The 24,095-nt window shown below is 57.6% G+C and overlaps 4 protein-coding genes across 10 annotated transcripts in view; 2 read left to right on the top strand and 2 right to left on the bottom strand.

Annotated features, from left to right (window-relative positions):
* LOC102429667 overlaps positions 1-1,861 on the bottom strand; it is a 3,388-nt gene extending 1,527 nt beyond the window's left edge. For all 3 annotated transcript variants that reach the window (XM_023746531.1, XM_023746532.1, XM_014447644.2), the window contains exons 1-5: positions 1,385-1,861; positions 935-1,042; positions 725-787; positions 432-520; positions 84-335 (exon numbers count right to left, since the gene is read on the bottom strand). In XM_023746531.1, coding sequence (XP_023602299.1) covers positions 84-335; positions 432-520; positions 725-787; positions 935-1,042; positions 1,385-1,860 — 988 coding nt within the window. In that variant the 5' untranslated portion in view covers position 1,861. The remainder of the gene's footprint in view (positions 1-83; positions 336-431; positions 521-724; positions 788-934; positions 1,043-1,384) is intronic.
* Positions 1,862-2,985: 1,124 nt separating this feature from the next.
* Positions 2,986-14,888, top strand: NEURL4 (neuralized E3 ubiquitin protein ligase 4). 3 transcript variants are annotated; one of them, XM_006105486.3, is made up of 29 exons: positions 2,986-3,267; positions 4,122-4,557; positions 4,768-4,833; positions 4,988-5,286; positions 5,450-5,561; positions 5,655-5,743; positions 6,234-6,306; positions 6,450-6,714; positions 6,938-7,119; positions 7,432-7,517; positions 7,638-7,800; positions 7,896-8,094; positions 8,185-8,261; positions 8,381-8,459; positions 8,808-8,983; positions 9,066-9,197; positions 9,607-9,752; positions 9,870-10,094; positions 10,192-10,290; positions 10,375-10,536; positions 10,728-10,892; positions 11,452-11,610; positions 11,994-12,173; positions 12,522-12,609; positions 12,697-12,804; positions 12,953-13,097; positions 13,255-13,367; positions 13,463-13,628; positions 14,187-14,888. In XM_006105486.3, exons 1-29 carry the CDS (start codon positions 2,986-2,988, stop codon positions 14,389-14,391), a joined length of 4,677 nt encoding a protein of 1,558 aa, XP_006105548.1. In that variant the 3' UTR covers positions 14,392-14,888. The 3 variants fall into 3 exon arrangements, with proteins under 3 accessions (XP_006105548.1, XP_006105549.1, XP_006105550.1); XM_006105487.2 differs by having other exon boundaries at positions 8,808-8,977; positions 14,187-14,391; XM_006105488.2 differs by lacking the exon at positions 4,768-4,833 and having other exon boundaries at positions 8,808-8,977; positions 14,187-14,391.
* Positions 14,889-15,059: 171 nt separating this feature from the next.
* On the top strand, positions 15,060-17,744 carry GPS2 (G protein pathway suppressor 2). Of its 2 annotated transcripts, XM_014447626.2 has the most exons (11): positions 15,060-15,159; positions 15,364-15,526; positions 15,857-15,966; positions 16,046-16,158; positions 16,283-16,362; positions 16,451-16,533; positions 16,698-16,848; positions 16,956-17,045; positions 17,135-17,214; positions 17,302-17,397; positions 17,569-17,744. In XM_014447626.2, the coding sequence occupies exons 2-11, from the start codon at positions 15,433-15,435 to the stop codon at positions 17,650-17,652; spliced, it is 981 nt and encodes a 326-aa protein (XP_014303112.1). In that variant the 5' UTR covers positions 15,060-15,159; positions 15,364-15,432; the 3' UTR covers positions 17,653-17,744. The 2 variants fall into 2 exon arrangements, with proteins under 2 accessions (XP_014303112.1, XP_006105547.1); XM_006105485.3 differs by lacking the exon at positions 15,060-15,159 and having other exon boundaries at positions 15,267-15,526.
* A 221-nt stretch (positions 17,745-17,965) lies between these two features.
* Positions 17,966-22,530, bottom strand: EIF5A (eukaryotic translation initiation factor 5A). Of its 2 annotated transcripts, none has more exons than XM_006105483.2 (6): positions 22,329-22,530; positions 20,298-20,483; positions 19,185-19,289; positions 18,904-19,035; positions 18,734-18,807; positions 17,966-18,592 (listed from the first exon to the last, which is right to left on the bottom strand). In XM_006105483.2, exons 2-5 carry the CDS (start codon positions 20,460-20,462, stop codon positions 18,745-18,747), a joined length of 465 nt encoding a protein of 154 aa, XP_006105545.1. In that variant the 5' UTR covers positions 20,463-20,483; positions 22,329-22,530; the 3' UTR covers positions 17,966-18,592; positions 18,734-18,744. The 2 variants fall into 2 exon arrangements, with proteins under 2 accessions (XP_006105545.1, XP_006105546.1); XM_006105484.2 differs by lacking the exon at positions 22,329-22,530 and adding an exon at positions 21,966-22,105.
* Between the last annotated feature and the right edge of the window lie 1,565 nt (positions 22,531-24,095).

Raw genomic sequence — 24,095 nt, 5'->3', positions numbered from 1 at the left:
CTTGGCCAATCCCTGCACAGGGAGGAAGAAGGCTCTGGACTACAATTCCCTTGAGTCCCAGGGGCCCCACCATAGCTACTAACCCTCAGCTTCTTGGATGTGGTTCCTGGTCAACAGGCCAATCTTGTCTTTGACTCCTCTGGCCAGTCCTCCTGCCCAGCCTCTCTCCACAGGCCTGGACTCTGGGCCCAGCATCACACCTAGACCACCACTGCCCAAACTTTCACTACCCCCTTTGCTCTTCTGGTTATTCCCCGAGGGCTGGTTTTTCTGAGCTTTGAGGAACTTTCCTTCATTGTAGTGTGCCTTGCGGTGCTTCTCAAAATCACTGGAGTCTGTGGGCCAGTTTAAGAGCTCAGCTTTCCTGCCCTGCTCTCCCTCAAGGTCCACGCCGCCTCCCCTTTCCATGCAGTCCCCACCCCTCATCTCACGTGTTTTGGAAAAGTTGTCTGAAGACCCTGAGCTTCTGTTATCAGGGTGCTGAAGGACCCTGGGGTAGAAATTGTCCATGGTTGCAAACCTGAAGGGGAGGGAATCCAGTTGGGAGCACTGAAGTGAAAAGACAATGGGGGCAGCTGGTTGACTCCCCACCTTTGCCTTGGCTGGGTGAGAAAGGTAGACCCTCCCGTTTAGGGGACCAAAAAGCAGAACTGGCTCAGATCCCAGAGTTCAGGAGTGGAAGGAGGAAGACACCCATCCCTACTGATCTCTGGGAGCATCTCACCTTTTCCTTAGCGCCTCCGGAGTCACTGTGAGGGAGGGCTCATCACTGGCCTGCGGTGACAGCCTGCAGAGGAGGGCGGACGCAGGGCAGAGAGGAGGGTATCAGGTAGCATCCAGTCCCTGAGGCCTCTCTGCCTTCTCCGCCTCCTCCCCTCCTTTGAATAGGTAAGAGAGTGTGGGCTGAAGGATTAGGGCTGAAAGCTCAGCGCACCTGTGGTAGGGAGTGCTCGGCTCATCCACCTTCATAAATCCGTAGTCCTTGTCCCTAGGGTGGTAAGTGGTCATGATATTCATTTCATCCCAGTGTTGAGACTTTTTCCTGCAGTCGGGGGAGGACACAAAAAAGGGGTAGGAAACCTAGTGACCTCCTCCTCACAGTCCTCCCTAATTCTTTCAGTCATTCAAAAACTTCTTCTACCCCCTTGCCGTTCCAGAGAAGCAGGAGGCTAGGGATGAGGGTCACACCTAAGGACAATCACGTGCTCTGTAGCGAGAGTCCCTGCTGCTCTCCCAAAGGCTTGGAACCTCACATTTCCCACTCCATTGCCCTCACATCTAGTTCCCAGGACTCCGCCCCTTCCCTCCTGGCCCCGCCCCCTCCAGTGTCCGTAACCCTCCCTCCTTGCTCCGTGCTGCCTGCGAACTAAGCTGGGCTCCTTACCTGTCCGCACTGGGGGTTTTCTGTATCAAGGTGTGGTTGCTGGTTTTTAGGATGTTATGGGGCAGATCCTCATAGGGTTTGTGGGGGTGCAAAGAAGTTGAACCGGAACGCAGACTGCATTCCGAGTTGTGCACCCCAGACCCCTGGGACCCAAAGTCAGACGTCCCGGCTGCATAGGTTCCAGGAATGGGGGCGTTAAATCCGCCAGGGTGTGTGCCAGACGCAAGGCTGTGGCCCACAACCTCCCCAGGAGGCTGCCTGGGCCTGGAACCATGAGCCGCTACCACTCCGGAGCGACGGCTAGAATCCAGGCTTCTAATGACTATTCCGGGGCGGCCAGAAAATTGCGGCACGACGACTCCGGAGGGCAGCCCGGAGCCTGCCGCGACTGCTGTGATGCCTCCTGGCACTTCCCTGGTGGCCCCTCCAGGGGATTCCGGGGTGGGGCTGCCAGCAGCCCCCCCTGACTCCTGCATTTCCATTATCACACTACGGGGCACCCTTCTTTGAGCACGGCAAATGCGATCCGCCTAGCCCCGCCCCTGCCCCACTAGCTCCGCCCCCGTCCCACCTAGCCCCGCCCCCACCGCGGCCGGCGGGGACTCAGGAGCCAGGACCGGGCCCCTCCCCTATGCTCCTTGGAGTCGCGGTGGGCGGAATAAAGACTATACGGGACCTCGGGCTGAGAGCCCCGTTGCCCCTCCCTCAAAAATCTTTGTCTCTGGGATTTGTTCCGGTTTTTCTCCGGGAGGAAGGGGGTGGGGGTGGGGGGGGGAGGGGGGCGAGAAGCCTTGTGACCTCACAGTCATCCAACCGTAGCGCGAGCGTCGGAGTTGGGCTGGGGGCTTGTTAATAGCTCTGGGGCAATCTTTGGGGACCGTCAGCGCTGTTGCTTGAAATTGTCTGCCGGGGTTTCTTTGGGCTTTTTATTCGTAGCTTTAAGACCTAAGTATGAATGAATTGGAGTTCAAGGTGGGCTTGACTGGAAACATCCGCAAGCGCTTTTTCCCCCAAAAGTCGGCCGCTTGGCCTCTCGCGAGAGGTGTGTTATAACGTGGGAAGCGGAGGGATCGCGATCCTGTCGGAAGACACATCCGATCTCAGCGGTGTGGCGGGCAGAGGTTTCCATGTACAAAGCCCCCGGCTCCCGGTTCCCGTGCACACAGCCTGGATGCTAGTAGCTTGAGGGCAGGCACCTCTTCCTCTTGCCGTAAAGCGAACACTTCAAGGCGTGGCCTGCCTCGGCGAGGGCGGGGCTGTCGGTGCCGCTGTCGCAAAGGCACCCCCTTCCGTCGTAAAGATGGCTGCGGCCGTCGTTTCTTTCACTGTCGTAAAAACTCCCAGCCCAAGTCTTCCCCGCTCTCGGAGCCATCCCATCACCTCGTCGTGCCGTAAAGCAAGCCTCCGACCCCGTCGTCCTTCTGTTCTCACCCGGTAGCCGTTAATCCCTTAGCCCTCAGCCCGGGATGCTGCAGCGCCCGGCAGTGCCGTAAAGCACATCTGGCCCCTGCCCCGGGTCCTATTCCTTCAGGGTGTCTGTGCACCGACGTTGCTACGGTGCCGCCAAACGCGGCTGTCGTGCGGCCCCGGCGTCAGCGGCCATGGCGGCGGGGTCGGGTGGGAGTGGGGGGTCTGGGGGAGGCCCCGGGCCGGGGCCTGGTGGGGGTGGAGGCCCCGGCGGGAGCGGCCCGGGACCGGGGTCTGGCGCGGGTTTGGGCAGCGGCGGGGAGCTGCACCCGCGCACCGGGCGCCTGGTGAGCCTGTCGGCCTGCGGGCGCACAGCGCGGCGGCAGCAGCCGGGCCAGGAGTTCAACCACGGGCTGGTGTTGAGCCGGGAGCCCTTGCGCGATGGACGCGTCTTCACCGTCCGCATCGACCGCAAGGTGCGGAGCTGGGGCCGCCAAGCCAAGATGTGGAGGCTGGTGGGAGGGGACTGGAGGGAGCCGGGGGGTCGGCCAGTGGAGCCCCACCATTGGGTACCGCGGGGGAACCCACAGACTCAGAGGCCAGGCGACGTGCAGGGAGGGAGCGTGAAGCAGGAGCTTTCGGCCTGAAGGGGCCGGGAGAGCTGGAGTCTCCCCAGACCCAGGAGCAGGCAAGAGGCGCGGGGCCTCGCCCGCTAGAAGGAGTAGGGGACCAGCCCGGACAGTTTCTGGGAGATGGAGGACGGAGAGATGTCAGCGATGTGATGGGCAGGGAAGAGAGAGAACCTAGGAAAGAGCCGACCATTGATGGACAGACTCCGGGCTGGTGGGGAAGATGGGTAGGGAGAGCTACTCGGAGTGGGAGGTGTGTGCGATTCAGGGAGGAGGCCAGGGGCACAAAGACGGCTTTGGGCAGAGAGTGCATCTGAGTGGAGCCAGAGCCTAGGGGAGGGGGTGGGGGGAGAATGATATACAGGAGCAAGGAATGTGGACCTGGAGAGCTAGCTGTGAATTTGGGGGGTTGAGGAGCCACAGGTCCAGCGAAGTTAGAGGAGGCAGGGAGCTGGAGCCGGGAAATGAGCCAGCACGCTGGGGAGCGGACTGGTGCAGACACCGAGCCGGGTGCAGAGCAGAGTGGACCTAGCGCAGACAATCACCTGTGGGACTGCAGCTCGGGGTAGTGGAGAACAGTCAGCTAAGCGGTCTGAGAGGTGGAGAGAGGAGGACGCAGCGGCCTGTGAGTTGTGGTTTCCTCGTGGTGGGAGGCCCACCGGTGACCCATCCTGAGCCTCTGTCCACCACCCCTATCACAGGTCAACTCCTGGAGTGGCTCCATTGAGATCGGGGTGACGGCACTGGACCCCAGTGTGCTGGACTTCCCAAGCAGCGCCACAGGGCTGAAGGGGGGTTCGTGGGTAGTGTCGGGCTGCTCGGTGCTGAGGGATGGACGTTCTGTGCTGGAGGAGTATGGTCAGGACCTGGACCAGCTTGGCGAAGGGGACCGCGTGGGCGTGGAGCGCACAGCGGCCGGGGAGCTGCGGCTCTGGGTGAACGGGCGGGATTGTGGTGTGGCTGCCACAGGCCTGCCGGCCCGGGTCTGGGCCGTGGTGGACCTTTATGGCAAGTGCACCCAAGTCACCGTGCTGCCCCCTGAGCCAGGCTTCAGCTCCCCTACTCCCACCCCCACGCCTCCCCTCGAGCCCTCCGCTCCCCCTGAAGATTCCGCCTTGGGGACCTCTAGGGATGAAGGTGAGAACACAGCGAGGGCCGCGGTGGAGGGGTGGGCACGGGATGGCTGAAGGGACACGGAGTGACAAGCCGGGCTGGGTGTGGGCCGGGCCACTCAGACCCCCGAGTCTGCTGAAGGGGAGAGCAGGGCTCGAGGAGGGGGTCTCCTGGCTGTGGGCTCTGCAGCAGGGGCTGAACCCTCATTCCCCTCCCATCCTGCCTGGTTCCCAGCCTTCATGGTGTCCCCAGCGCAGGCCCGGCCGGAGACGTTTCCTAACAGCCTCGAGTCGCATAATGGTGAGGGCGTCTGGGAGGCGTCTGGGAGGCCCCCGGAAGGGGAGTGGGAAATTCGGTGGACGAGGGAGGGACCTCAGGAGAGGGGTAGGGAGAGAACTGCAGACCTGAGGGCGCAGGGCCTCATGTCAGCTTTTCTCTCGTCCTGCTGCTGTAGACTTTGCCAGTATGGAGCTGTCTGAGGTGGTGAGCAATGCCATCCTGTCTGCCTACAATGGGGGGCTCCTGAATGTGAACCTGAGCTCCCCGCCAGCAGGGGAAGGACCAGGGTCTAGCGGTGCTGCCACCTCCCCCATCCTCACCTCCAATGACGCCCTGCTCTTCCACGAGAAGTGTGGGACTCTCATCAAACTCAGCAACAACAACAAGACGGCTGAGCGTCGCCGGCCCTTGGATGAATTCAACAATGGGGTTGTCATGACCAACCGCCCGCTCCGGGACAATGAGATGTTTGAGGTGTGCAAGAGCCGGGGGTCTGGCTGGCACCTCACCCTCTGGGAGCTCAAGATGGGGCTTGATCCTTGCTACTGGAAAGGTGGGGGCTGGGGAAGGACCAGGGGCTGAGAGTCCATTCTCCACATTTACATGCCCACCTCTCCCTTCTAATGTTCCACCCCAGATCCGCATCGACAAGCTCGTAGATAAGTGGTCAGGCTCCATTGAGATTGGTGTCACCACCCACAACCCCAACAATTTGGAATACCCAGCCACCATGACCAACCTGCAGTCAGGTACCGGCCACTGGCAGGGGGGGCGGCTGGGGGCCTGGGGAACCTGAGGGGAAGGAAACTCGTCCCCTAACCAGGGCGTGTGCTTTGTCCTAGGCACCATTATGATGAGCGGCTGTGGGATCCTGACCAACGGCAAGGGCACCCGCCGGGAGTACTGTGAATTCAGCCTGGATGAGCTGCAGGTGAGGGGGGGGCCGCCTGGCTGCGTCCCTGCCTGGGCACCGCAGTCTAGAGCACGGCCTTTATCTTTTGCCTAAAGGTTCTGGCTAAGAAGGCAGGGTTGCCCAGCAGTTAGGCACTCAGTTTTTAGAGTCGGATGGGTTCAGTCCCTCTTCCAGGTTGGCCGTGTGTAATAGTGACCCGAGGCAAGAAGCTTACCCCTTTGGTAGTTTTTTCTTTTCTGCAGATGTCTAAAATGAGCCTGTTAGTGGTGTTTCACAGATTGTTGTGAGGGTTAAGCAAGTTCATGGTTGTAAGGTGACTTGCTGCAGCACTGAATGACTTGCACGAAGCGTTCAGGGTGGTCTGAGGCGCGGGAGAACGTTTGGAGCTGCTCCCTGTGATGTGGTGGCGGGAAGGCTCCAGGACTGCTCTGTTCTCATGGCTCCCACACTGTCTGGAGCCTGACTGTGGGTGAATTCCAGACTGTTCCTTTTTGTTTGTTTTGAATAGGAGGGTGACCACATTGGTCTCACAAGGAAGTCCAACTCTGCCCTCCACTTCTTCATTAACGGCATTGACCAAGGTGAGGGGAAGTCAGCGAGGGCTGGCGGGCCAGGGCTTCCGGTGGGGTGGTTTGTACCTCCTCCTCCTGCCTCTTTGATACTCCGTCTCTGTATTTGACTCTTCTTCCCTTACCCCCCATTCCTGTACCTTGCACCCCCACAGGCGTGGCTACCCCCTTGACACCCCCGGTGGTGTATGGTGTGGTAGACTTGTATGGGATGGCAGTGAAGGTGACCATCGTCCACAATAACAACCACAGTGACCGTCTACGCAGGAACAATGCCATCCTGCGGGCGCTGTCCCCTGAGGGTGCTCTCCGCCGTGCTGCTCCTGCTGCCCAGGCAGAACCTGAGCGCCTGCTCTTCCACCCCAACTGTGGGCAGAAGGCAGCCATCACCCACGAGGGACGCACTGCTCTGAGGCCCCAGTATGGCCCAAGGGGTGGGGAGAAGCCTGCAGAAGGGGCTCTAATGGAATTGGGGGGAGGGGGGAGGAAGTGGGAGGTACAAGGAGTCTGGTCTGGGGTGTCCTGGACAGAAAGGGGGGAGCCTTCTGAGTATGATGTTTGTCTGGTTGACTTGGGCTAAAAAGATGTGGCACGTTCAGAGTTTGTGTTGGGGGGTCTGAGTCCCCACTTGCTGTGCCCTCAGTGCCACCGATGACTTCAATCATGGCGTGGTGCTGAGCAGCAGAGCCCTGCGGGACGGAGAGGTATTCCAGGTGCGCATCGACAAGATGGTGGACAAATGGGCTGGCTCCATTGAGATTGGTGTCACCACCCACAACCCTGCCTACCTCCAATTGCCCTCCACCATGACCAACTTGCGTTCTGGTGAGCTCCCGAGAGGGGCAGGGCCAGAAGAGGGTCCCAGGGAGGAAGCCGTGCTCACAGCCTGATGCTTGTTCTCCAGCCCTTTCCCCTGGTCACACTTGTGACGGCTGAGTCGGTGGCTGAGGAGGCCCCCGGACAGGGCCTGTGGCTGGCGTGAGAACAGCAGTTTTCTTGTCTTTCTCTGGGGAAAAGCCCACTGTCAGAGAAAAGGCAGGCTGGGCTAAGGCTTCGGGGAATAACGTGGGGGCTGCTCTGTAAAGGAGCGGAGTCCTGGCTCCTCCCTCATGTCCTCTGCCACTCCTTGACCCCTAGGGACCTGGATGATGACTGGGAATGGGGTGATGCACAATGGGACAACCATCTTGGATGAATATGGGCACAACCTGGACCGCCTCAAGGTGGGAGAGTGGGTGTGCTGGCAGGTCTCAACAGTGGGGAGTAGGCAAGGGGGGCTGCTGCAGGACCAGCCCAGGCAGGGACTCTGCCTGACTCCTCACTCCAGCCCCCCTTCTTCCAAGGCAGGGGACACGGTGGGCGTGGTTCGTAGGGAGGACGGGACTCTCCACTTCTTTGTCAATGGGATGACTCAGGGCCCGGCTGCCTGGAATGTGCCCCCGGGTGTCTATGCTGTTGTGGATCTCTACGGCCAGGCTGCCCAGGCCACCATTGTGGACGACGTGGGTGAGGGCCGGGCTGGGCAGGGGCAGGACGGTGGGGTGGCCTCCTGAGGCCTCAGAGACAACTGTATGCCTAATAGGTGATGTCCCCTCTTGCAGAGGTGACCCCAGTTCCTGAACCACTCCCTGAGGGGAACAACCAGGTGTCTCCAAGCTCCCCATCCTCAGGGGCGGGGGGCTCCGACCTCCGCTTCCACCAGCTGCATGGCAGTAACGCAGTCATCACTAATGGGGGCCGCACTGCGCTCCGTCACAACTGCCGCAGCGAGTTCAATGATGCCATTGTTATCTCCAACCGGTCAGTGTCCGGACTTGGACGTCCCCACTTTCCTACTGCCCAGCTTCAGCAACCCAGTAGGGCCTGTCTGATCGCCATTCTCCCGGGCAGGGCCCTGCGGGATGGAGAGCTGTTTGAAATTGTCATTCAGAAGATGGTGGACCGCTGGTCAGGCTCCATTGAGGCTGGTGAGGGGCAGCTGTGTGTGTGTGTGTGTGTGTGTGTGCCTGTGTGTGTGTCTGTTGTGGGAGGTGCTGCCTGCCTGTGCCTGGGGGCTTGGCTCTGACCTACCCCTGCCTCCTCACAGGAGTGACTGCTATTCGGCCGGAGGACCTTGAATTCCCCAACACTATGACGGACATTGACTACGATACCTGGATGCTGAGGTTGGGCTGCTTGCTTCGGGACCAGCTGGGTGGGACTGGGTGGAGCGGCTGGGACAAGGGAAGCAGGGTCTCAGGCCTGCTTCTGTGATAGACTAGGGGATCTGGCCACCTCTTCTCTTTAATTTTGGGAACCCACCTCCCTCCACACGGCTCAGCCCTCCTTCCTCAGGGTGTTTATTACTTTTTCATGAGAGAGATCCCAGGGATGTAGGAGACAGGATGGGGTCTCAGACCCCAGACTGAGATGCTAATCCAAGGCCCTGGCAGATTCTGACAGCAGAGACTGGGCAGGGACCTGGGTGGGGAGGAAGCTGGGAGGCTGAACTCCCCCTCTGGCCATCCCTCCAGTGGCACAGCCATCATGCAAGATGGTAACACGATGCGCAACAACTACGGGTGCGACCTGGACGCGCTGGGCACAGGTGCGCGCATCGGCATGATGCGGACGTCCAAGGGCGACCTGCACTACTTCATCAACGGCCAGGACCAGGGCGCTGCCTGCTCAGGCTTGCCTCCGGGTAAAGGTGACTACTCTGTGGCTCTCGACCTGCCCCCTCAGCCTGGCCCTGAGGGTGTCAAGGTTCTGACGCCTCCTTTCCCACCCAGAGGTGTATGCGGTAGTGGATCTCTATGGCCAGTGTGTCCAAGTGTCCATCACCAATGCTACCGGCCCCATGGACAACAGCCTGGCAACCAGCAACACCGCCACTGAGAAGTCATTCCCCCTGCACTCCCCAGGTTCAGCCAGCAGGGAGGGAGGGTGGGCTCTGCTGGCCTGCTGTGCGCCTGAGAGAGACAGCTTCTGGGTCAGGGAAGCTGTTGCAAGACAGACTGACTGCAGCAGCTGCAGCAGAGGGGAGGGAGCAACCCATGGTGGGGAGCAGCCGGGGAGAGGACAGGGTTGTGCCTGGTACCCAGGGCCTGGATGCTTCCCTGCCACCAAGGGGCTAGGACACCATAAGCTGGGTCCACCAGGTTTGGGGATGAGTCTTAATGTGGTGAAAAGAGGTGTCACGTGTCTTAAAGGGGTGATGTCAGATGGGACCTTTATGTCAGCTTCCTGTTTCACCTGAAAGCTTTGCTCTGTGTGCTATCTGAAGCTTGCTGCCCCAATTCTACTCTGTTCTTCGGCACCATCTTTCCGCAGTGGCTGGCGTGGCTCACCGATTCCACAGTATTTGCGGCAAGAATGTCACTCTGGAGGAAGATGGCACAAGGGCGGTGCGGGCAGCTGGCTATGCTCATGGCCTTGTCTTTAGCACCAAGGAGCTCAAGACTGAGGAAGTCTTTGAGGTGGGCTGTGGAGATATGACAAAGGAGGCTTCCAGGCCCGTCACAGCAGGACCAGACTGCTTCCTACCTGCCCCCTCCCCTGCCCCATCTAGTGCAAGCTCATATTTTCTCACACAGGTGAAAGTGGAAGAGCTGGACGAGAAGTGGGCAGGTTCCCTCCGGATAGGGCTAACAACACTGGCACCAGGGGAGATGGGGCCTGGAGCAGGTGGTGGCCCTGGGGTGCCTCCCTCCCTGCCAGAGCTCCGGACAAAGACCACCTGGATGGTGTCCAGCTGTGAAGTGAGGCGTGACGGGCTGCTCCAGAGGATGAACTATGGCCGGAACCTAGAGAGGCTGGGGGTGAAGCAGTTGGATCTGGGGATAAGGGTGGGGCTGGGAGTTGGGATGGCAGAGAGAGGTGGGCTGAGCATCTGTCCTTATCTCACCTCGGTCCTAGGTGGGGAGCCGTGTGGGCATTCGCCGGGGGGCAGATGACTCGATGCACATCCTGGTAGATGGAGAGGACATGGGGCCTGCAGCCACTGGCATTGCCAAGGTAGACCCATGACTTGCCTTGAATTCTGGGAGTGGGTTGAGGTCCTCACTCATCTCCAACTTCCTGGGTCTTGTGTGCCTCCAGAACGTGTGGGCTGTGTTGGATCTATATGGGCCAGTGCGGAGTGTGTCTATTGTCAGCTCCACAAGGCTGGAGGAGCCAGAAGGCACCCAGCCTCCTTCCCCCAGCTCGGACACCGGAAGTGAGGGCGATGAAGACGATGAGGACGAGGAACACGGCCTGGGAGTAAGAGGCTGCAGCAGGGCCCCTTGGGCACATGGATGAGCGGTTGGTGGGGCATTGGCCACCAGATTATTTTTGGGTTCTCCAGTCCTGTCCAGGATGGGTAGAAGCCTATGCACACAAGCTCTGAACTCTAGTGGGGGCTTGGGCCTCGCCTTGGCAGCCCTAGCAGCTCAGTGTCTCCTCCACACCAGGGCGAGGATCAAGTGGCCATTATGCCTACAGCCCTTGAATTCCTGGAGAACCATGGGAAGAATATCCTCTTGTCCAATGGGAACCGGACGGCTACGCGGGTGGCCAGCTACAACCAGGGCATCGTTGTCATCAGTCAGCCCCTGGTGCCCCAGCTGCTGGTCCAGGTGGGCCTTCCTGTTTGTCCCCTTCTTGTCCCCAGCAACTCTTGCTCAGGGCGACCCAGGGCCAACCTTCCTGGAGCAAGGCCTTTCCAGATTGAGGACAGTGAAAGGCATGTCCCTTGAATGACCTTGCCAGGCTTCTGTTTATACCCTGTGGTGGGAGTTGCCGGTCAGTGCCCACCTGGTACCTAGTGAGGGAAGCAGCAGGGAGGAGCTGGGGTGTTCCAGGGAAGATGCCGGGTCCTATATATGGGAGCAGGGTGGGCTTTCCAGAGGGCCCTGTCGTTGCAAACTAAAGATGTCACTGTTAGCCAGGGGAAGGGAGCCTCGAGGGACAAGAATCCTTACAGAGTCCACAGCAAGACCAAGGCGGAAAGAGGAGAGGAAATAACTGAAGTTGCAGTTTCCAGTCCCTCCAAGCGTTAGAAGGGGCAGCATCCCAGGCCACACCCTGGGAGGTGTCATCTTCCCTCCCTGGCTGGTGTGCGAAGCAGGGGTGTGCTGGGTGGGTGGCCTCTTTCCCAGGAGGCCATGACTGGGGAATAGTTGCCTTCTCTCCCAGGTGCGGATAGACTTCCTGAACCGCCAGTGGACATCTTCCCTTGTCCTGGGAGTCATCACCTGCCCACCAGAGAGGCTTAACTTCCCTGCTTCTGCCTGTGCCCTTAAACGGGCAGCCTGGCTGTTGCGGGGCCATGGGGTCTTCCACAATGGCCTCAAGGTGGGTAGGGAGCAGGGAGAAGTGAGAGGCCAGGTCTCTGAATAGGGAGGGGCTGGCCAAAAAGAAGGAGAGGGGCCCCGAGCTTGGAGGTAGGATCACAGATATGAAGGGGCACTGTAGTGAGCGACTCACATGAGGGCGCAAGTATCGTTAGCTGGCCGTCTCGGGCTTGCTGCCTCCTGTGCTGGGAGCATTGAGAATGTTGCAGTGGGGGGAAGGGGAGGTGGAGTCGAGGTCATTGAAGCCGGGGGTAGAGCCCAGACAGTGGGCAAGTGTGGAGGCAAGGCCCAGGGACTGGCGACCTGCAGCAGAGGGAAGGGTGGGGGTGGCTGCTGCTGGTGGGAGTCTGCTCTCTGGGAAGACAGTAGATCTCTCCCTCCCAGATCTGTGAGAAGTTTGGGCCAAATCTGGACACGTGTCCTGAAGGCACCATCCTGGGACTGCGGCTCGACAGCTCTGGGGGACTGCATCTCCATGTCAATGGGAGGGACCAGGGAGTGGCTGTGCCAGATGTCCCCCAGCCCTGCCATGCGCTTGTGGACCTCTATGGGCAGTGTGAGCAGGTTAGTGGCTGGAGGCAGGGAGGAGGGAGGGCCTGGAGACAACTGTCCAAGTAAAGGGGAAGATCAAGGAAGAGATCAGGAGGCTCTAGAGCAGTGGTTCTCAACCTTCTGGCCCTTTAAATACAGTTCCTCATGTTGTGACCCAACCATAAAATTATTTTCGTTGCTACTTCATAACTGTAATGTTGCTACTGTTATGAATCGTAATGTAAATATCTGATATGCAGGATGGTCTTAGGCGACCCCTGTGAAAGGGTCGTTCGACCGCCAAAGGGGTCGTGACCCACAGGTTGAGAACCGCTGCTCTAGAGGTTGGTGACACTGGCTGACCACCCCTCTGTGCTCCAGGTGACCATTGTGAGCCCTGAGCCAGGAGCTGCCAGTTTGAAGAGTACTGGAACCCAAGGGGACATGGAGAAAGCTGACATGGTGGATGGTGAGCCAGCCCAAAGGGACCAGGATCCTACCCCACCCCATACCTCTAGCCCATCTCCCATGACCTGTGCCACATGTGCTCCCTCAGGGATCAAGGAGAGTGTGTGCTGGGGTCCACCGTCTGCTGCCAGCCCTCTCAAGAGCTGCGAGTACCATGCCCTTTGTTCCCGATTCCAAGAACTGCTGCTGCTTCCTGGTGAGTCCCCAGTCCCCTAGAATCTGCCTCATTCCCTGGAGCAGTGCAGGGCCATGCTGAGAGCCCTAGAGACCAGTCAGAGGAGGCTGTGTAGTTGAGACCCAGGACAGGAGCCATAGCACCAAGTCTGCCACTTACTCTCCCACAGAGGATTATTTCATGCCTCAACCAAAGCGTAGCCTGTGCTACTGTGAGTCTTGCCGGAAGATGCGCGGGGACGAAGCCCACAGGCGCCGTGGGGAACCTCCCCGGGAATACGCCCTGCCCTTCGGCTGGTGCAGGTTCAACCTCAGGTACATACGGGGCATGTATCTCTCTTACTGTTCTTTGCCCCCTTGAAAAAGGAAGGTCCCAAGAGGGTGCATGGAAGTGACAGAACTGCATGTCTAGGGGATGACCTTGGGGAGCCAGTAACCTTTGTCCCATCTGCCCTATCTGCCCACTTCCTAGAGTGAACCCTCACCTGGAGGCTGGGACACTAACCAAGAAGTGGCACATGGCATATCACGGCAGCAATGTGGCAGCCATCCGGAGGGTGCTGGACCGAGGGGAGTTGGGAGCAGGTACTGTGGCTCTGACAGAATCAGAGCAGGCTGGGCCTGTGGGCTGGGCCTGTGGGCTGGGCCTGTGGGCTACTCTGACCCAGTTCTCCTCACAGGTACTGCCTCCATCCTGAGCTGCCGGCCCCTGAAGGGAGAGCCCAGGGGAGGGTTTGAGGAGCCGGGTGAGAACTGTGCTCCTCCTCGGGAGGAGCAGCCCCCTCCAGTGCTGCTTTCTCCCTCCCTCCAATATGCTGGGGCTGAGACCCTGGCATCCAAAGTGCAGTAAGTACACAGGAGGTGGCCCCAGGGCCACTTGGGTCTCCATGATTTGCTCTCTCCTTTCCCACCTTGTTTTGCTAGTTCCTCAGTCTCCACCCAGCCCTTTCTCAGTGTGGCCCAGTGGTTGAGCATTCGCCTATGAACCAGGAGGTCACGGTTCAATTCCTGGTCAAAACATATGCCGGGGTTGTGAGTTGGATTCCCAGTAGGGGGCATGTAGCTGATCAATGATTCGCATCATTGATGTTTATCTCCCCCCCCCCCTTCCTCTCTCTGAAATAAAAACATTTTTTAGAAAGTGTAGTTGGAGCAAGCATATTAAAAAGGGTTGTCAGGGTAGATATCATTAAGGTGAGATTTGAGCAAAGGCTGGAGAAGAGGTGAGGGAGTTAGCTGAGCAGGCATTGGGACGAAGGCCATTTAGAATAGAGAGAACAGCTAGAGCCAGTCCCTGTAAAGTAGAAGTGATTCCTAGGACTAGCAAGGCCCGTGTAGTTGCAGTTAGGAGAGGTGACTGTGGCCAGAGGCCTCACCACCCTATTTCTGCTTTTTGCCTGACAGATTTCGGGACCCCAAATTTCAGCGGACACACCAGGCCCAGGTGGCGTTCCAGGTGTGTGTGCGCCCTGGCTCCTACACCCCCGGCCCTCCTTCCGCTATCCTCAGAGAACCTCCTGACCCTCACTTCAGCCCAGCCGAACTGGAGTGGGTAACCAAGGAGAAGGGGGCCACACTCCTCTATGCCCTGCTGGTACGGGTGGAATGAGGGAGTGAGACCTCACTACGACAAGCACAGTTGGGCCTTGGGCCCGCGGACTCTGAGTGACGACGGCCTCCACCTCATTCCAGTGACCCACAGCATGCACGGTGCTCGTTCTGGCAGAGGCACAGGAGCATGGAGGCGGTCTCAGATTTGGGTGGGAAGTGGAGGACATCTCCATGTCCAGGGCCTCAGAACACTCCCTCTGAAGTGGAGGAGCTGGTGGGGAACCCGGCTCCAGGCCCTGGGTAACCCCTCTTCATGCACTGATTTGGGGAACACGACTCCCTCTGACTCCCTCCCCTGTGTCACTTAATTTATTTCCGTTTTTGTTCCTGGTTACTGTGAATCCCAGAGGAGTCTCCCTGTGCCCCACATGAAGCTGCTTTTTCCTGTGGCACCGGGCAGGAAAGGGGAAGGGCGGCGCAGTGGAGGGGCTGGGTCCTCTGTACAGTTGTCATGACTCTGATTTCGAAGGAGCCAATAAACACCGTCTCTGAGCACCTGCGTCGCCTCTTGCACTTCCTAAGGGGGTTCCTGGCCCGCCTCGTCGGGCCCAGCCGCGGGACCGGAATGGGAGTCCAGGGCTGGTCGGCGTGGGGCGGGCCCAGTGGAGGAGTTTGGACGCCACAGGCACCCGTCCTCGACACTTCCGCCTTTTCCTTCCGCCCAACCCTTAAAGCCCCTGATGTGAACCCGGAAGGATTAAGCCCAATTACCGGATGTGACGTATAGCCAAGGCGCGCAGTGGGGAGCGAAGCGCGGAGAAAGAGGGTAGGGAGGGGCCGGAGCCGGTGGGGCCGAAGGAAGCCCCTGGAAGAAAAAGAACAAACGCCCGCGACCCCTGGGGTGCGCGGGGGGCGGCCCCGCGGTCGGGCGGCGCGGGGCGGCGGGTCCCCGACACGTGACCGGGGCGGTGGGCGGACTTCGGTCTCGGCCGAGCAGACGCGCTTGTCCCTGAGCGCTCGCTACCCACAGGCCCAGTCCGAGGCCTGGCAGTCAGCGACAGAGCCGGGCGCCCACGGCCCGTGCGTCCCCGGCAGCACCATGCCTGCGCTCCTGGAGCGCCCCAAGCTTTCCAACGCCATGGCCAGGGCGTTGCACCGGCACATCATGATGGAGCGGGAGCGCAAGCGGCAGGGTGAGCCGGAGCCAAGGCGGGAGGGCACACACCCCTGTGGACACGCTGTTCCAGGCCCCACCCTCGGGCCGATCAGTGCGGCGGCGGCAGAAGCTAGGAGGGGGGTGGAACAGCCCCGTGGTGGTGGGCGTTCAAGTCGCCAGGGCTGACCTGCAGAATTCCTCAGCCGGGAAGGACCTTGGAGAGCACCTAGTGAACCTTACCTCTCCGTCCCCCTGCAGTGATCGGAAGCCTCTTATCGATAGCACTGGGATAACCATTTTTGCTGGCTTCAGTCTCTAACGTTCTAATGAACCATTCTGCCACTTTCCCTGTGTGACCTTCCTCCAGAGGAAGAAGAAGTAGACAAGATGATGGAACAGAAGATGAAGGAAGAGCAGGAGAGACGAAAGAAAAAGGAGATGGAAGAGAGAATGTCCTTAGAGGAAACCAAAGAACAGGTATGTGCAGTCCATCTTTCCCAGATGGACTTTCTTCCCTTGGCTCTCCTACCTTCTTCTTTTCCCTCCCTTTCTCCAGATCCTGAAGCTGGAAGAGAAGCTTTTGGCCCTTCAGGAAGAGAAGCACCAGCTTTTCCTGCAGCTCAAGAAAGTTTTACATGAGGAAGAAAAACGGAGGCGAAAAGAGCAGAGGTGGGATTGGAGCTAAAATTAAAATTGGGCAAAACGTATAGATGGAGTCAGGTAACAAAAGATCGGTGTTTGTGGCAAGAGGACACTTGTCCTTGATGTTTGACCTGCCTTCCTTTCCCTCTAGTGACTTAACCACTCTGACATCAGCCGCATACCCACAGAGCCTGACTGTTCACACGGGAACTCATCTCCTCAGCATGCAGGGTGAGGGTTGCAGAAACCACCTGTCAATGGGCCCTCCTGGGTCTTGTAGACTGCACTTCAGCGTCATGAAGCCCCTCTCCCTCTCTAGGGAGCCCTGGAGGACACAATCGCCCAGGCACCCTCATGGCAGCTGACAGAGCCAAACAGATGTTCGGACCCCAAGTGCTTACAGTAAGAGGAGTCAAATTGGTGTTTCCCCTACTACTTCCACCCACCTTGCTAAACCACTATTCAAGCAATGAGTGTGACACTGACATGTATGGAGAAAAATGGGAGCACACACAGTCAATTGAGATTCTGCTTTCAAGTTTACAGTGAGTTCTCATCCTCCTTAGACCCGGCATTATGTGGGCTCTGCAGCTTTCACAGGGACCCCAGAGCACGGGCAATTCCAAGGCAGCCCAGGTGGTGCCTATGGGACTGCTCAGCCCCCACCTCACTATGGACCCGCTCAACCGGCCTATAGCCCTAGTCAGCAGCTCAGAGGTGAGTGGTGGGAAAAGAGGGGAGGGGGCACTTTCGAGGCCCAGAGGGTTAGTGCTGTGAACAGACTAAAGGGAGGTTCTAATGGCTGTGCTTCCTATCTTTTTCAGCACCTTCAGCCTTTCCTGCAGTGCAGTACTTGTCTCAGCCACAGCCACAGCCCTATGCTGTGCACAGCCACTTCCAGCCCACCCAGACAGGTGATAACACCCTATTCAGGGGCCCTGGTTCCACAGGTTCTCCCTTTCCCATTCTCTACTCGCTTCACACACCCTTCTTTCCCACCTAGGGTTCCTCCAGCCTGGTGGTGCCCTGTCTCTACAAAAGCAAATGGAACATGCTAACCAGCAAACTGGCTTCTCTGACTCAGTGAGTGTGGAGCTTGGGGAGATCAGGGGAAGGGCTTTGCTATGGGGAACCCCAGGCTGCCGCGGGTTCTGACTCTGTTCTCTGCAGTCCTCCCTGCGCCCCATGCACCCCCAAGCTCTGCATCCAGCCCCTGGACTCCTCGCCTCCCCCCAGCTCCCTGTGCAGATGCAACCAGCAGGGAAGGTAAGGGTGATAATCATACCTGTCAGTCTCTGCAGTACCATGGCAAACAGGATTGGGTAGGACAGGCCCACACCCATGGTTTTCCCTTCCTCCTTGGGGGTGGTTATATGGGTGTGGACCAGAAGGGAGAACATGCGCACTGACAAACCCCCCCCCTTTCATCACCACCAGTCCAGCTTTGCTGCTACTAGCCAACCTGGCCCCCGGCTCCCATTCCTCCAACACAGCCAGAACCCAAGATTCTATCACAAGTGACCATCAAATTTCATCTTCAACCTCACCCCACCCCCTACCTTGGGTGAGAGTCCCTGGTATGTCCTAGGCCAATAAAATCTATCTGCCATTGCCCCTGGCTACTACTGTTTGTGTTCACCCCCACCTGGACTAGGCCAGGGCTGCTTAAAGGGTGGGGGATAGGCAACAGGTCCATGGCAAGTTAGTGTTCCCAGACTGGGGACAGTGGGTTGATTGTAATGAACTCATTGTCACAGTCTAATCTATAATCTATTTTTGGTTCCCAAGTTTTCCCTTCTAGTTAGCAAGTACCCATTTATTCAGAGTAGCCAAGTTGGGGCTTCATATTAAACTTGTAGTTTTATTCAGGTTTGATTTTAACAAATGTGTCAGGGTGAGAGCCCACAGGAAAGGGTGAAGCCCATGGGGGCAGGGCCCTCCCAGATGCCTGAGGAGGGGAGCAGGTCCCCTTTCCTCTCCTCCTCTTCCCTCTCCTGCTAAAGGGATTTGGGGAGAGACATAGGCATGGGGAAGGAGCTGGTCCCCAGTCTGGGGGGGTGGTGCTTGGGGTAAAGGGCTATAGGAACAGGGACCAGACCAGGGATGAGTGGGGGGGAGGGCACACGGACCATTTGCCAGAATCCACGGCTGATTCCAGAATTTACAATAAAAAAAAAAAACCTAAACCACAAGCAGCACCCACCCCATCTCCCCCACAAGGGCTGTAGTGTGAGGGGAGAAGAGGAAGGCAGCTTCACCAAGGCCATGGCTCACTCACTCCTGGCCAAGGGAGCAGGGTGAAGGGCAGGGGCTCCCCAACAGATTGAGGGGGTGGAGGAAACCAAAATAAAACATCAAATAAATTGTGTAGGAGTCCAGCCAAGGGCCGGGGCCAGAGCTGAGCCAGGCTGGGGGAGGGGGCCTCTGCAGGCTCGAGGATCACTGCGCCACCACCGCCACCCTGCGTACAAAAGAGAAACCAGGTAAGACAGGATAATACCTTTAACAGGAGGAAGGCTTAGGGGTCAGAAAGCCTAGAACAATTAAGACTAAAGCATCCACAAAGTATGTGAAGGGGACTTGAGGGGAGTTTGTCACTCACCTGGGAGCCAGTTATTTTGCCATGGCCTTGATTGCAACAGCTGCCTCCTCCGTCATGGCAGACAGCACTGTAATCTTTGGGGAACAAAAGGGAGAATCAGAAGTCTGAGCCCAGGGACCAAGCACAAGGAGCAAAGCTGGGCACAAAAGAAAGTGGGTGGGGCACTATACCAGGATCTCCTCTCCACAGTCGTACTTCTGCTCAATTTCCTTGCCAAGGTCTCCCTCAGGCAGACGAAGGTCCTCTCGCACCTCCCCGCTGTCCTGGAGCAGTGATAGATACCCATCCTGGATGCCAATCAGCTGGGGGAAAAGAGGGAAGGAAGCTGAAGGTTGAGGAGACAGGGTCTGACATACCAATACCCTCTCCTCCCAGCACAAGCTCTTCTGATCAATCAGTTTCTGCGCCCCCACCCCAACTGACTAACCCTACAGCAAGACCATCCACATACCTGGAAATCATTCCTTTTAATGTTGGGAACATCCATATTATGAGTTGACGGGCAGATATCTTCATACTTCTTCCCAGTAAAGATGTCAATACCAACCAGGTGGACCTGTATGTATGCATCACATCAAAGAGAAACCCAACTAAACTTCAGGATGGAGGAGATGAAAGTTGAAGTTGTCCCTGCTGGTGAGGGAAGTCAGACTAGATTGGGCAAAGATTAGGGGAATTGGTAATGAGCCATAAATTCAAGAAATATTAAAACTTCCAAAAGGAACCTGAGGGGAAAAGACCACCATTGAGACTAGATTGACAGCACAAGGGAAAATGTAGGCCAGCTTTGGAGTAGTCAGTTACTTCAAGCTATCAAATCATTGGTAAATAAAAGGCTAAAAACTTGGAAAATAAGAAAGGTAGAAGGGAAAGAGCTGAGAATACAGGAAGGACTGAGAAAGGAAGAGAGCTGAAAAGAAAAAATTACTTGGGGGAAATCAGAAAGAATAAAGCAATTAGGAAATAAGAAAAACATGAAATAGAAGAATCTAGGACATCAGGGGTAACCCAGGATTAATGCCAAGTCAACAGAAGACAGGATTGAACTTTTGAGGAAAAAATAAAAGTCTGAAGTGCCAAGGAAAGCACTGGGCAAGAATGTTAGGACCCAATGGGCAAGGAGGCTCTATTAACTCAAGGAGAGGGGGCAGCTACCCTGGCCCCCTTCAGGGAAGGCTACATTTCATTAGGATTGAAGAAACCCTGGGCAAAGTGATAGGAATAAAGAGCACCTACAGAGATTCAAGGAAAGAAAGACCAACAGAAAAAGTGAAAGCCATGAATAAGGATGGAGCAGCTAAATAGCCAGAGCATAAAGGACCACCAAGAGAAGTTAGAGATCCACATAGAGATAGAGGGAGTTATCAGAGAATGATGGTGGAAGAGGCTCAAGGCTGGTAGCAAGTGTAGAAAGAACGGTATCGGGGCTGAGTGCTGAACACAACTGGATAATAAATAGGAAAAGAGTCAATAGAAGGCTAGGACTACTGATAGCTTGCTGCCAGGAGCCCCATGGGCATGGGAAATGTGGGGAAAGCAAGATGTGAAGAGGTGGAATTCTAACCTTGGCATGGCCGTGCTTGCCAGTCTTGGAGGTGGACATCTCCACAATCTTACATGGCCGTCCTTTGAGCACCACAAAGCCATTCTTACGTAATGCTGAGCACTGCATTGGGAAGGTGGCTGAGGCCCCTGCATCTCCTGTCTCGAAGTCCAAATCATCTGCCATTTTAAGAGGCTTCGATTCCAACTAGTCAAGAAAAAAACTGGGGTCAGCAAGGATGGAAGCTAACAGTGTCTCCAATTTATCCCACTCCTCTCTAGAAACTGCTTCATTTTCATTCCAGATGTTTATTCCATTACCCACTTAAAATAAAATAAAAATTCCTAGATTAAATACTGATTGGAATCACAAATACTCAAGAACTCATGTGTGTACATTGGGGAGAATAAGCTGGATCCCCACCCCAACTGAAAGTTAAAGGGGACTTGGGAAAAGAAGTTTGGGGGCATTAGGATGTCAAATCTGAGATGGGCAAAGACCTAATCCCTGGGGAGGGGGAGGACTCAGGTGTTACTTGCCACTGAAACCAACTACCCCTTTAGCCCACACATAACCAGGGCTATAATTAGGTGAGCAGCTATGAGCCAGCCAAAGGGCGGGGCTAATGCGGAGGGGAGAAGGGAGGGTGGATACCGGCGGGCAGGGCCCCACCCGTCTCTGTTACACCCCCCCCACCCTATCCACACACAAGCTAGTCATTGGTACAGGAAACCACAAGGGCTCTTTGGGGGATTCCCGCCTCTCCAACAGGCATTTGTCGATGCAGCCAAGGGGGAGAAAGTAAAGTTGTTTTCTAACCGATCCCCCTGCCAAACACCTCAATCTTGTTTCCCAAAGGGAACCCAGGAACCCAGCGTCTCGAGGGCCCTCCCACTTTTCCCAAGATGCTTCGGTCCTGTCGGCTTTTCAGACGGGGCCTGTAAGTCAGAAAGTGAGGGAGTGGGGAGTGGTGAATGACAATAAAACGAAAGCAAAAGACTGGTAGTAATTAGTAGTATAACTTATACTAGGTTAGTAGAATTAAGACTCTAAAGCCAGAACTCCCAAACACACATCGAGGGAGACAGTGACAAGGCTCTGAGCACCTCTAACAGCGGGGAACTCATCGGCCCCGGGCTTTAAGGCGCTGTCAGCACCACCGAGTTGGGCTCCCGTCCAATCGCCCTCGTTTTCTCCATTTCTCTGACTTCCTAGCAAGGACCAGTGTCACACCTGGCTGGCCCCCTCACTTCACCTGAGGTTTGGGGGAGCGCTCCCGGGGCCCATGAGGTGGGAGCGCGCTAACATATGCCCGCAGTGGGCGCTCTCGGTGATCGCGGTCCGGGCCTCCGGCTTCTCCCACTCCTCCGATTCCCAAGCGCTCTTAGGCGCCCACGAGGACCCGCTCTCCCCGCGCTGAGGGTTGCCGACTCCCGCCCATGTGGCCGCCCGGGGCTTCCGGTGGCCGGGACTTGGGGGGAGGGGTCCCCGCGCTGCCATGCGGACCCAGTCCACGTTCGGCCATGCGGCCTCTGACCCCGAGGGCAGCCTTCCGTACGGGGCACTTCCGGTGCCGCAGCTGCCCCCTCCTCAAAGGCCGCGCCAGTCCGGAGCCACGCCGCCTCCCCTCCCCCCGCTGGCCGCCAGCCCCCCCTAAATGCCCTCTCACCGAATAGCCCCCTCCCCCACCTCACGTGGCCGCGCGGCGCCTGGTTCTCAACCGCCCAGGTACCCTTGTCCCGCCGGGCCGATCTGGCCCCCGGCCCTCGCCCCGGCGTGACCGCCTGGCGGCCTCTCCCGCGTGGCGGCCTCGCGGCTCGCCGTCCCCCGCCCTGCGTCGCTCCAACGTCACCCGGCAGGACCCAACCGTCACCGCACGCGCTAACCAGGGCACGCACCCGCGCCTTTCCGCACCTCGCGCCGCTCGCCGACCGGACCCCGGCGGCGGCCACCGCCGCTCCCTTCTGCCCCCTCCCCGACCCCCGCGCAGTTCCATCTCTACTCCCAGATCCAAGTCAAGGTTCCGCGCACGCGCGCCCTGCCCGCTCTCACCTCGCGCGAACGCAATAACTCGACCCCGTCCGCTCGCCGCGAGCCCAACCGCTGCCTCTGAGCCCGCTGCCGCCGTCGCCGCCGCCGCCGCCGCTGCTGCACACGGGTCTTAGTACGCAGGCGCCGACTCCCCACTGACCAACCAAGCAGCCCTGTGACAGCCGCGCAAGCGTGCTATCTAGCTCCTCCGCCCTCCACCCCCGCACTGCGCAAGCGCAAAGATCCTCCCCAGGCTCCCTCCTCCCTCCCACCTACCCATCCAATGACGTGTATACGTTTCTCCACCCCTCACAAATCCTGAGTTCAGCCCACTAGTAGGCAACGCGCAGGCGCACCCGGTTTTTTAATCCTTTAACCTCCTCTTCCCTCCCCGTGACAGACCACTAGCCCTACCGGACAGTTCTTGCGCCTGCGCAATAAGGAGCCCTAGACTCCGCACCCTCTGAAGGAAACGCCTCGACCACAAAGCGCATGTGTATTGGGAAGCTTGACCACCCCTTCCACCTCAGACGTCGTTTGTACGCCGGACGTTGAAAAGACCACGCCACCGTATCGCTAGCCTCGTCTAGAACGCATGCGTTGTAGGAAACGCCCCACCACGGCTGTAACTGGACCTAAACGACTCACACGTTTCAGAAAACTTGCCGTGTGGGGTGGGCTCCTTGTCTCAAGACCGCCCCCCCGCCCCCAGCCAGCCTCCGGCCCAGTCACACATGCGCAGCAGAGCTCTCTGCGCTCCGGTCTCCCTGGCGCTAGTGTGGTCGGCTTATCACCCCTCTCCGCTTCAGCTGTGCGCTCCGCTCTGCCATAGAGTTTCATCCGGAAAGATAGAGCGGTCCTGCCCCGGCCACCATCTTGTTTAAACGCTTGATCCGCATTGGTCCCTATGGCTCACAGAGGCTGCTCTACCTCTGAATCCTGAATGAGGATACTTATTTGTAATTTCTCTTTCCCCCCACGCCAACTGTTCTCGGTGGTCTCCAAAACAATTCTCTTCGAGCACACTTAGAAAAAAAATTGTAAGAAAGAATGGTATGTTAAATTCCACTGACGTTCCCTTAAATCATAGAGGATGTCCATGAAGCTGGAAACAAGCTGTCTCTTGGGATGCATTAACCCGGCCCTCGTTCTAGAGAAGAAAACTGCATTTCCTGAAAACTTCCAGTTCCTAGGTTTCCAGGGCCACCTTCACGGCTACTTTGTTGGCTTCAGTAAGCTAGGTGAACAACAAAGAGTACTGTGGAACAAGACCAGCAACGAAATATCTGGCATTAGAATCCAAAATCCTGAATCTGGTTCTTTTGTTTTTTTAAAATAAATTTTTATTGAACATAACTCGACCAAGTTCAGAGAGGAAGGGAGAGGGAGAGATAGAAACATCAACGATGAGAATCACCGATGGGCTGCCTCCTGCACGCCCCCTACTGGTTTCCAGCCGCACCCACGCATGTGCCCTTGACTGGAATCCAACTCGGGACCCTTCAGTACACAGGCTGCTGCTCTATCCACTGAGCCAAACCAGCTAGGGCCTGAATCTGGTTCTTGTTTAAGAATCCTGTGACATGATAGATGTGAGCTGCAAACATCAGCTTGAATTAATACATTTAGGTAGCACACTAGAGGCCCTGTGCATGAATTCATGCACTACTAGGGTTCTTTGGCCTGGCCTGCGGGATCCGGCCGAAACCGGCTCTCCGATATTCCCTGAGGGGTCCCAGATTGCGAGAGGGCACAGGCTAGGCCGAGGGACACCACCGGGAGGTTGGC

This window comes from Myotis lucifugus, unplaced genomic scaffold, assembly GCF_000147115.1.
Source record: "Myotis lucifugus unplaced genomic scaffold, Myoluc2.0 scaffold_690, whole genome shotgun sequence".
Lineage (NCBI taxonomy): Eukaryota > Metazoa > Chordata > Mammalia > Chiroptera > Vespertilionidae > Myotis > Myotis lucifugus.
The sequence above is the reverse complement of the archived record's forward strand: the minus strand, read 5'-3'. Positions and strand labels throughout refer to the sequence as shown.